Genomic DNA, 12610 nt, shown 5'->3' on the forward strand with positions numbered 1-12610 from the left:
GCCATATCTAACTCCCTCTTAAATATAGCCAATGAACTGGCCTCAACTGTTTCCTGTGGCAGAGAATTCCACAGATTCACCACTCTCTGTGTGAAGAAGTTTTTCCTCATCTCGGTCCTAAAAGGCTTCCCCTTCATCCTCAAACTGTGACCCCTCGTTCTGGACTTCCCCAACATCGGGAACAATCTTCCTGCATCTAGCCTGTCCAATCCCTTTAGGATTTTATATGTTTCAATAAGATCCCCCCTCAATCTTCTAAATTCCAATGAGTATAAGCCTTGTTGATCCAGTCTTTCATCATATGAAAGTCCTGCCATCCCAGGAATCAATCTGGTGAACTTCCTTTGTACTCCCTCTATGACAAGAATGTCTTTCCTCAGATTAGGGGACTAAAACTGCACACAGTACTCCAGGTGTGGTCTCACCAAGGCCTTGTACAACTGCAGTAGTACCTCCCTGCTCCTGTACTCGAATCCTCTTGCAATGAATGCCAGCATACCATTCGCCTTTTTCACCTCCTGCTGTACCTGCATGCCCACTTTCAATCACTGGTGTATAATGACACCCAGGTCTCATTGCACCTTCCCTTTTCCTAATCAGCCACCATTCAGATAATAATCTGTTTTCCTGTTTTTGCCACCAAAGTGGATAACCTCATATTTATCCACATTAAATTGCATCTGCCATGAATTAGCCCACTCACCTAATCTATCCAAGTCACCCTGCATCCTCTTAGCATCCTCCTCACAGCTAACACTGCCGCCCAGCTTTGTGTCATCTGCAAACTTGGAGATGCTGCATTTAATTCCCTCATCTAAGTCATTAATATATATTGTAAACAACTGGGGTCCCAGCACTGAGCCTTGCGGTACCCCACTAGTCACTGCCTACCATTCTGAAAAGGTCCCGTTTATTCCCACTCTTTGCTTCCTGTCTGCCAACCAATTCTCTATCCATATTAATACCTTACCCCCAATACCGTGTGCTTTAAGTTTGTACACTAATCTCCTGTGTGGGACTTTGTCAAAAGCCTTTTGAAAATCCAAATATACCACATCCACTGGTTCTCCCCTATCCACTCTACTAGTTACATCCTCAAAAAATTCTATGAGATTCGTCAGACACGATTTTCCTTTCACAAATCCATGCTGACTTTGTCCGATGATTTCACCGCTTTCCAAATGTGCTGTTATCACATCTTTGATAACTGACTCGAGCATTTTCCCCACCAGCAATGTTAGGCTAACCGGTCTATAATTTCCCGATTTCTCTCTCCCTCCTTTTTTAACATGTATTTCCCTCAGTTCCCTACTAACATGTATTTCCCTCAGTTCCTCCATCTCCCTCCCTTCCCTACTAACATGTATTTCCCTCAGTTCCTCCATCTCACTAGACCCTCTGTCCCCTACTATTTCTGGAAGATTATTTATGTCCTCCTTAGTGAAGACAGAACCAAGGTCAATTGGTCTGCCATGTCCTTGTTCCCCATAATCAATTCACCTGTTTCTGTCTGTAGGGGACCTACATTTGTCTTAACCAATCTTTTTCTTTTCACATATCTATAAAAGCTTTTACAGTCAGTTTTTATGTTCCCTGCCAGTTTTCTCTCATAATCTTTTTTCCCTTTCCTAATTAAGCCCTTTGTCCTCCTCTGCTCGAAAGTATGCATTATGATCAGAGATTAAGGGAGCTTGGGCTTCACTCTTTGGAGAGAAGGAGGATGAGAGGAGACATGATAGAGGTGTACAAGATAATAAGAGAAATAGATAGAGTGGACAGCCAGCGCCTCTTCCCCAGGCCACCACTGCTCAATACAAGAGGACATGGCTTTAAGGTAAGGGGTGGGAAGTTCAAGGGGGATATTAGAGGAAGGTTTTTTACTCAAAGAGTGGTTGGTGCGTGGAATGCACTGCCTGAGTCAGTGGTGGAGGCAGATACACTAGTGAAGTTTAAGAGACTACTAGACAGGTATATGGAGGAATCTAAGATGGGGGCTTATATGGGAGGCAGGGTTTGAGGGTCGTCACAACATTGTGGGCCGAAGGGCCTGTACTGTGCAGTACTATTCTATGTTCTATTATCTTGTACACCTCTATCATGTCTCCTCTCATCCTCCTTCTCTCCAAAGAGTAAAGCCCTAGATCCCTTAATCTCTGATCATAATGCATACTTTCTGAACCAGGCAGCATCCTGGTAAATCTCTTCTGTACCCTTTACAATGCTTCCGCATCCTTCCTATAGTGAGGTGACCAGAACTGGACACAGTACTCCAAGTGTGGCCTCACCAGTGTTTTATAGAGCTGCATCATTACATCGTGACTCTTAAACTCTATCCCTCGACTTATGAAAGCTAACACCCCATAAGCTTTCTTAACTACCCTGTCCACCTGTGAGGCAACTTTCGGGGATCTGTGGACATGTACCCCGAGATCCCTCTGCTCCTCCAGACTACCAAGTATCCTGCCATTTACTTTGTACTCTGCCTTGGAGTTTGTCCTTCCAAAGTGTACCACCTCACACTTCTCCGGGTTGAACTCCATCTGCCACTTCTCAGCCCACTTCTGCATCCTATCAATGTCTCTCTGCAATCTTTGACAATCCTCTACACTATATACAACACCACCAACCTTTGTGTGGTCTGCAAACTTGCCCACCCACCCTTCTACCCCCACATCCAGGTCGTTAATAAAAATCACGAAAAGTAGAGGTCCCAGAACAGATCCTTGTGGGACACCACTAGTCACAATCTTCCAATCTGAATGTACTCCCTCCACCGCCACCCTCTGCCTTCTGCAGGCAAGCCAATTCTGAATCCACCTGGCCAAACTTCCCTGGATCCCATGCCTTCTAACTTTCTGAATATGCCTACCGTGTGGAACCTTGTAAAATGCCTTACTAAAATCCATATAGATCACATCCACTGCACTACCCTCATCTATATGCCTGGTCACCTCCTCAAAGAACTCTATCAGGCTTGTTAGACACGATCTACCCTTCACAAAGCCATGCTGACTGTCCCTGATCAGACCATGATTCTCTAAATGCCTATAGATCCTATCTCTAAGAATCTTTTCCAACAGCTTTCCCACCACAGATGTAAGGCTCACTGGTCTATAATTACCCGGACTATCCCTACTACCCTTTTTGAACAAGGGGACAACATTCGCCTCCCTCCAATTCTCCGGTACCATTTCCCTGGACAACAAGGACATAAAGATCCTAGCCAGAGGCTCAGCAATCTCTTCTCTCGCCTCGTGGAGCAGCCTGGGGAATATTCCTTCAGGCCCCGGGGACTTATCTGTCCTAAGGTATTTTAACAACTCCAACACCTCCTCTCCCTTAATATCAACATGCTCCAGAACATCAACCTCACTCATATTGTCCTCACCATCATCAAGTTCCCTCTCATTGGTGAATACCGAAGAGAAGTATTCATTGAGGACCTTGCTCACTTCCACAGCCTCCAGGCACATCTTCCCACCTTTATCTCTAATCGGTCCTACCTTCACTCCTGTCATCCTTTTTTTCTTCACATAATTGAAGAATGCCTTGGGGTTTTCCTTTACCCTACTCGCCAAGGCCTTCTCATGCCCCCTTCTTGCTCTTCTCAGCCCCTTCTTAAGCTCCTTTCTTGCTTCCCTATATTCCTCAATAGACCCATCTGATCCTTGCTTGCTAAACCTCATGTATGCTGCCTTCTTCTACCTGACTAGATTTTCCACCTCACTTGTCACCCATGGTTCCTTCACGCTACCATTCTTTATCTTCCTCACCGGGACAAATTTATCCCTAACATCCCGCAAGAGATCCCTAAACATCGACCACATGTCTATAGTACATTTCCTGCAAAAACATCATCCCAATTCTAGCAAATCACCCGCAAGTTCTAGCCTTATAGCCTCATAATTTGCCTTTCCCCAATTAAAGATTTTCCTATCCTCTCTGATTCTATCCTTTTCCATGATAATGCTAAAGGCCAGGGAGCGGTGGTCACTGTGCCCCAGATGCTCACCCACTGAGAGATCTGTGACCTGACCCGGTTCATTACCTAGTACTAGATCCAGTATGGCATTCCCCCTGGTTGGCCTGTCCACATACTGTGACAGGAATCCGTCCTGGACACACGTAACAAACTCTGCCCCATCTAAACCCTTGGAACTAATCAGGTGCCAATCAATATTAGGGAAGTTAAAGTCACCCATGATAACAACCCTGTTATTTTTACATCTTTCCAAATTCTGCTTCCCTATCTGCTCCTCGGTATCTCTGCTGCTACCAGGGGGCCTATAGAATACCCCCAGTAGAGTAACTGCTCCCTTCCTGTTCCTGACTTCCACCCATACTGACACAAAAGGGGATCCTGCTACATTACTCACCCTTTCTGTGGCTGTAATAGTATCCCTGACCAGTAATGCCACCCCTCCTCCCCTTTTTCCGCCCTCTCTATCCCTTTTAACGCACTGAAATCCAGGGCTATTGAGAATCCATTCCTGCCCTGGTGCCAGCCAAGTCTCTGTAATGGCTACTACATCATAATTCCATGCACTGGCAGCAATCCTGAGAACGCCACCCTGGAGGTCCTGTTCTTCAGCCCTCTGCCTAGTTCCCGAAACTCACACTTCAGGACCTCATCCCTCTTCCTGCTTATGTTGTTGGTCCCAACATGTATCATGACTTTTGGTTGCTTTCCCTCTCGTACCAGGATGTCGTGCACCTGGTCAGAGACATCCCGGACCCTGGCACCTGGGAGGCAACAAACTATGCGGGTGTCCTTCTCACGTCCACAAAATCTCCTGTCTGCTCCCCTGACTATAGAGTCTCCAATGACGACAGCTCTCCTCTTCTCCGTCCCACCCTTCTGCACCACAGGGTCAGACTCAGTGCCGGCGGCCCTGCCACCGTGGCTCACACCTGGTCGGTCGTCCCCGCCAACAGTATCCAGGATGGTAAACTTATTATTCAGGGGAATGGCTACAGGGGTGCTCGGCACTACCTGTCTGCTCACCTTCGCTTTCCCCTCTCTGACTGTCACCAACGACCTGCTTCCTACAGCCTAGGTGTGACTACCTCCTTGTAGCTCTCATCTATGACTGCCTCATTCTCCCCTATGAGTCGAAGGTCATCCAGCTGCTGCTCCAGATTCCTTACACGGTCTTCCAGATCGCCCAGCCGTATGCACTTCTGGCAGATGTGACTCTGCGGGAGAGGCGAGTTCCCCCAAGACTGCCAACATCTCACATGAGACGCACATCACCGTCTCAGGAGACATTGTAAAAACTAACTGCGAGCTAGCTTGTCCTCCACTTCCTCTCGTCAAAGACTCTCGAATCAAAGCCTCAAAGCTCCACTCCTTCACTGGCCCAGTCGCTCTGGCCGCTTTCCACCTTGTTACGAATGCTCCTTGCATTGACACATAAAGCCTTCAGGCTCGCTTTTACAACTCCTGGCCCTTATACAATTATGTTGAAAAGTGGCCCTTTCTGATTTTTGCCCTGGATTTGTCGGCCTGCCACTTTTACTTTTCACCTGACTACTTTTTGCTTCTACCCTCATTTTACACCCCTCTGTCTCTCTGCACTTGTTCCCATCCCCCTGTTGTGAACTCTCTCCTAGTCTCTTTAATTTGATTCCCACCCCCCAACCATTCTAGTTTAAAGTCACCTCAGTAGCCCTCGCAAATCTCCCCGCCAGGATATTGGTTCCCCTAGGATTCAAGTGTAACCCTTCCTTTTTGTACAGGTCAGACCTGCGCCAAAAGAGGTCCCAATGATCCAAAAACTTGAATCTCTGCCCCCTGCTTCAATCCCTCAGCCACACATTTATCCTCCACCTCATTGCATTCCTACTGTCACTATCGCGTAGCACGGGCAGTAAACCCGAGATTATTACCTTTGTAGTCCTTTTTCTCATCTCCCTGTATTCTCCTTTCAGGACCTCTTCCCTTTTCCTACCTATGTCATTGGTACCTATATGTACCACGACCTCTGGCTCCTCACCCTCCCACTTCAGGATATCTTGGACACGATCAGAAATATCCCGGACCCTGGCACCAGGGAGGCAAACTACCATCCGGGTCTCTGGACCCCGTCCACAGAATCTCCTATCTGATCCCCTTACTATCGAGTCCCCTATTACTACTGCCCTCCTCTTCCTTTCCCTACCCTTCTGAGGTACAGGGCCGGACTCTGTGCCGGAGGCACGGCCACTGTCGCTTCCCCCAGGTAAGCTGTCCCTCCCAGCAGTACTCAAACAGGAGTACTTATTGTCAAGGAGCACAGCCACTGGGGTACTCTCTAGTACCTGACCTTTCCCCTTCCCCTTCCTAACCATGAACCACTTGTCTGCCTCCCGTGGCCCCGGTGTGACCACCTGCCTGTAACTCCTCTCTATCAACTCCTCACTCTCCCTGACCAGACGAAGGTCATCAAGCTGCAGCTCCAGTTCCCTAATGCATATATATTTCCACATATTGATTGGGACTCCCATACTGTTAGGGGTCTAGATGGGTTAGAGTTTGTAAAATCTGTTCAGGAAAGTTTTCTAAATCAATAGATTCAGGTACCAACTAGAGCAGATGCAATATTAGATCTCCTATTAGGAAACGAGTTAGGACAAGTGACGGAAGTGTGTGTAGGGGAGCACTTTGGTTCCAGTGATCATAACACTATTAGTTTCAACTTGATCATGGATAAAGATAGATCTGATCCTAGGGTTGAGGTTCTAAACTGGAAGAAGGCCAAATTTGAAGAAATGAGAAAGGATCTAAAAAGTGTGTATTGGGACAGGTTGTTCTCTGGCAAGGATGTGATTGGTAAGTGGGAAGCCTTCAAAGGAGAAATTTTGAGAGTGCAGAGCTTGTATGTTTCTGTCAGGATTAAAGACAAAGTGAATAGGAATAAGGAACCTTGGTTCTCAAGGGATATTGCAATTCTGATAAAGAAGAAGAAGGAGTTGTATGAAATGTATAGGAAACATGGAGTAAATAAGGTGCTTGAGGAGTATAAACAGTGCAAGAAAAAACTTAAGAAGGATATCAGGAGGGCTAAAAGAAGACATGAGGTTGCCTTGGCAGTCAAAGTGAAGGATAATCCAAAGAGCTTTTACAGGTATATTAAGAGCAAAAGGATTGTAAGGGATAAAATTGGTCCTCTTGAAGATCAGAGTGATCGGCTATGTGCGGAAACAAAAGAAATGGGGGAGATCTTAAATGGTTTTTTTGTGTCTGTATTTACTAAGGAAACAGGCATGAAGTCTATGGAATTAAGGGAAATGTAGTGAGATCATGGAAACTGTACAGATTGAAAAGGAGGAGGTGCTTGCTATCTTGAGGCAAATTAAAGTGGATAAATCCCCAGGACCTGACAGGGTATTCCCTCGGACCTTGAAGGAGACTAGTGTTGAAATTGCAGGGGCCCTGGCGGATATATATAAAAGGTCGGTGTCTACAGTTGAGGTGCCGGAGGATTGGAGAGTGGCTCATGTTGTTCCATGGTTTAAAAAAGGATCGAAAAGTAATCCGGGAAATTATAGGCCGGTAAGTTTGACATCGGTAGTGAGTGAGTTATTGGAGAGAGTACTAAGAGACAGAATCTACAAGCATTTGGATAGACAGGGACTTATTAGGGAGAGTCAACATGGCTTTGTGCGTGGTAGGTCATGTTTGACCAATCTATTGGAGTTTTTCGAGGAGGTTACCAGGAAAGTGGATGAAGGGAAGGCAGTGGATGTTGTCTACATGGACTTCAGTAAGGCCTTTGACAAGGTTCTGCGTGGAAGGTTAGTTAGGAAAATTCAGTCGCTAGGTATACATGGAGAGGTGGTAAATTGGATTAGACATGGAAGAAGCCAAAGAGTGGTAGTAGAGGATTGCTTCTCAGAGTGGAGGCCTGTGACTAGTGGTGTGCCATAGGGATCAGTGCTGGGTCCATTGTTATTTGTCATCTATATCAATGATCTGGATGATAATGTGGTAAATCGGATCAGCAAATTTGCTGATGATACAAAGATTGGAGGTGTAGTGGACAATGAGGAAGGTTTTCAAAGCTTGCAGAGGGATTTGGACCAGCTGGAAAAATGGGCTGAAAAATGGCAGATGGAGTTTAATACAGACAAGTGTGAGATATTGCACGTTGGAAGAACAAACCAAGGTAGAACATACAGGGTGAATGGTAAGGCACTGAGGAATGCAGTAGAACAGAGGGATCTGAGAATACAGACACAAAATTCCTTAAAAGTGGCGTCACAGGTAGATAGGGTCGTAAAGAGAGCTTTTGGTACATTGGCCTTTATTAATCAAAGTATTGAGTATAAGAGCTGGAATGTTATGATGAGGTTGTATAAGGCATTGGTGAGGCCGAATCTGGAGTATTGTGTTCAGTTTTGGTCACCAAATTATAGGAAGGATATTAATAAGGTTGAAAGAGTGCAGAGAAGGTTTACAAGGATGTTGCTGGGACTTGAGACACTCAGTTACAGAGAAAGGTTGAATAGGTTAGGACTTTATTCCCTGGAGCGTAGAAGAATGAGGGGAGATTTGATAGAGGTATATAAAATTATGATGGGTATAGATAGAGTGAATGCAAGCAGGCTTTTTCCACTGAGGCAAGGGGAGAAAAAAAAACAGAGGACATGGGTTAAGGGTGAGGGGGGAAAAGTTTAAAGGGAACATTAGAGGGGGCTTCTTCACACAGAGAGTGGTGGGAGTGTGGAATGAGCTGCCAGATGAGGTGGTAAATGCGGGTTCTTTTTTAACATTTAAGAATAAATTGGACAGATACATGGATGGGAGGTGTATGGAAGGATATGGTCCATGTGCAGGTCAGTGGGACTAGGCAGAAAAATGTTTCAGCACAACCAAGAATGGCCAAAAGTCCTGTTTCTGTGCTGTAGTTTTTCTATGGTTTCTATGGTTCCTGGAATCATTCTCGTGAATCTTCTCTGAACCCTCTCCAATGTCAGTGTGTCCTTTCTAAAATAAGGAGCCCAAAACTGCACACAATACTCCAATTGTGGTCTCACGAGTGTCTTACAGAGCCTCAACATCACATTCCTGTTCTTATATTCTATACCTCTAGAAATGAATGCCAACATTGCATTCGCCTTTTTCACCACCGACTCTACCTGGAGGTTAACCTTTAGGATATCTTGCACAAGGACACCCAAGTCCCTCTGCATCTCTGCATTTTGAATTCTCTCTCCATCTAAATAATAGCCTAACTGTTTACTTCTTCCACCAAAGTGCATGAATATAACCCTGAATATTCTCTCTTCTTCCCTGCGGAAAGCAGTAAGCATAATCAAAGACCCCACCACCCCAGGGCGTTCTCTCTTCCCCCCTCTCAGGCATCAGTCACAGTCTGAGGATAAAGGGGAAGCCTTTTAGGACTGAGCTGAGGAAAAACTCTTCACACAGAGAGTGGTGAATCTGTGGAATTCTCTGCCACAGGAAACAGTTGAGGCCAGTTCATTGGCTATATTTAAGAGGGAGTTAGTTATGGCCCTTGTGGCTAAAGGGATCGGGGGTATGGAGGGAAGGCTGGTACAGGGTTCTGAGTTAGGTGATCAGCCATGATCATACTGAATGGCGGTGCAGGCTCGAAGGGCCGAATGGCCTACTCCTGCACCTATTTTCTATGTTTCTATGAAATACAAAAGCCTGAAAACATGTACCACTTCTACCCCGCTGTTAGGGGTAGAACAGGCCTATTGTACGACAAGATGGTCTCCTTGGCTCAGAATCTATCTCGTTATGATCTTGCACTTTATCGTTTACCTGCACTGCACTTTTTCAGTGGCACTCATACAGCATTCTGAATTGTTGTTATTGTATCATGTTCTAGTTTATGTATATTAACTCTGCCTTTACATCTTTAGCTCCATCATCTGACCTAACTGTCTAGTTCCGATCTCTCTGCCAACCGAGTTTAAACTCCCCCCAACAATTATAGCAAAGCTGCCTGCTCAACTCTCTCCATCTCAGTCCCACAAGTCTGACAACATCCTCATAAATCTCCTTTACATTCATTCCAGCTTAACGGTATCTTTGCTGTAGCAGGGTGACCAAAATGGAACACAATATTCCGAATAGGGAGGGTGAACACACTATTCTGAATAGGGAGGGTGAACACACTATTCCGATAACGGAGGGTGAACACACTATTCCGAATGGGGAGGGTGAATTCAACATTCCAAATAAAGCCTCACCAACCTTTTGTACAAATGGAACAACTAATGTGACTCTTTTTCAGACCATTTCCCACAGAAGTTTCTGAAGCCGATGAAGACATTTACAAGAGCCTTGCTGATCTTATTGAGTAGGTTGAACACCTGCAAGTCATCGGTAACAAATATGAATGTATGAATAACAGCAACACACACAAAAATGCTGCCTGGCCTGCTGCGTTCACCAGCATTTTCTGTGTGTGTTGCTTGAATTTCCAGCATCTGCAGATTTGCTCATGTCTTGTGTAAGAATAATATTTAAGTTTTGCTTCCAGCACCACAAAGACGATCCTGACACCTAGTGCTATGTTTATGGCATTTCCAGGGCTGCCCTGGGAGCTTCAGTTTCCTCTCACACTGTGGTACTGTGGGAGGGTCACACTCACTCTGACACTCACACTTTCCTCTCACACTCAGGGAGGGTCACAGCATGGGAAGGGTAGTACTGAGGGAGGGTCACACTGTGGGAGGGGTGGTACCGAGGGAGGGTCACACTGTGGGAGGGGTGGTGCTGAGGGAGGGTCACACTGTGGGAGGGGTGGTACTGAGGGAGGGTCACACTGTGGGAAGGGTGGTGCTGAGGGAGGGTCACACTGTGGGAGGGGTGGTACTGAGGGAGAGTCACACTGTGGAAGGGGTGGTACCGAGGGAGAGTCACACTGCGGGAGGGTCACACTGTGGGAGGGGTGGTGCTGAAGGAGGGTCACACTCTGAGAGGGGTGGTGCTGAGGGAGGGTCACACTGTGGGAGGGGTGGTACTGAGGGAGGGTCACACTGTGGGAGGGGTGGTATTGAGGGAGGGTCACACTGTGGGAGGGGTGGTACTGAGGGTAACACCATTGTTCAGTTGTGATGTTTTCACCAGTCCCAAGTTGAATGAACGTTTTTAGAAAAGGTCTGTGCAGGTATTCCCAGTGTCACTGGACATAGGGTTCATGCCACAATCCTCAGCACTCTGGCCTGAGGAGCTCCTTAGAGACTTCGCTTGGAGCTGGCACATCATGCTCTCCACACTGCTCCAAACACTATGGGACATTCTGGCTCTGGCCTGCTCTTTGTTGTGGAACCCACGTGATATATTCTGTCCGTGTTGTAGAACCAAGGTTGTATTCTGACATTTTGTAGAGCCCACATGATATATACTGTCCATGTTGTGGGTCACATGTGCCCATTTGTGGAACCCATATGTTTTCATGTGTTCTGTCCATTTTGTGGAACCTATATGTTGTGTGGTGTCTGTGTTGTGGGATCTACACAGTATTTATGCAGCTCTCCAGGTGCCCAGTGCCTACAGCAGATCCTGTGGTTTGTGTTACAGTGAGGAGAGTGTCGAAGATGAGGAAGATCTCTATGACTGTGTCTACGGTGATGACGAAGGTGGAGAAGTTTACGAGGTCTTGATGAAGGTTGAAGCAGCCCAACCAATAGTAAGACCCTCTGTGTGATTCGCGCAGCTGATCTAGGTGGGGAGATGCAGCTACAATTGGAAAGGGGAAGGGGAGGTTTCATTAAGGGTTGGGTAAGGAAGTTTCAAATAGCATTGATTCTCGATATCTCCCAGGGTTGCGTGTTCCAGCTGACTTCACCAGCAGTGAGCGAATAATAGAGTTTGCACGTCCTCAGTTCAAACACATTTATTATCTAATGCCTGCCTCTGTAACTCTACATCGCTCCCTGTCTCTGTTAGCCCCCCTCTAGATCCTGCACCCCTCCATGTGTCTATAAACTCCTGGCGTCACTACACCCCTCTATGTCTCTATAACCCTCTGCGGGTACAAGACCACTCCCAGTTTCTGTAACCCCCAACACACTTCCCTGTCTCTGTAACCCCTTCCAGCCTCAACACTCTCCCCCCCCCGCCATCTCAGTAACCCCTTTTGACTACTACACCTCTCCCTGCCTCTGTTAAGGCCTCCAGCCCCAACATTCCCCTGATCTCAGTATGCCCCTCCAAACTCTACACGATTACCTGTCTGTAACCCCCTCCAACCCTACACCCCTCCCCATCTCTGAATCCCCTCTGACCCCTACACCCCTCCCCATCTCTGAATCCCCTCTGACCCCTACAACCCTCCCCATTTCTGAATCCCCTTTGACCCCTACACCCCTCCCCATTTCTGTAACCCCTTCTGGCCTCTACACCCCGCCCCTCATCTGAAACCCCTCTCTGTCTCTTTAACCCACCAGCCCCTACACTCCTCCCCATCTCTGTAACTTCAACCAGCCACTACACCCCTCCCCATCTCTGTAACCCACCAGCCCCTACCCCCCGTCTCTGTAACTTCACCAGCCCCTACACCCCTCCCCATCTCTGTAATTCCCTCATCTCCTACACCCCTCCCCATCTCTGTAACTTCCACCAGCCACTACACCCCTCCCCATCTCTGTA

At 46.8% G+C, this 12610-nt stretch overlaps 1 protein-coding gene across 3 annotated transcripts in view; it reads left to right on the forward strand.

The window, feature by feature from the left end:
• LOC140205711 (guanine nucleotide exchange factor VAV3) overlaps positions 1-12610 on the forward strand; it is a 374002-nt gene that overhangs the window by 99781 nt on the left and 261611 nt on the right. For all 3 annotated transcript variants that reach the window (XM_072273243.1, XM_072273245.1, XM_072273244.1), the window contains exons 4-5: positions 10248-10313; positions 11540-11648. In XM_072273243.1, the coding sequence (XP_072129344.1) occupies positions 10248-10313; positions 11540-11648 (175 nt within the window). The remainder of the gene's footprint in view (positions 1-10247; positions 10314-11539; positions 11649-12610) is intronic.

The sequence above is a fragment of the Mobula birostris genome, chromosome 12, assembly GCF_030028105.1.
Source record: "Mobula birostris isolate sMobBir1 chromosome 12, sMobBir1.hap1, whole genome shotgun sequence".
NCBI classification, from domain to species: Eukaryota; Metazoa; Chordata; class Chondrichthyes; order Myliobatiformes; family Myliobatidae; genus Mobula; species Mobula birostris.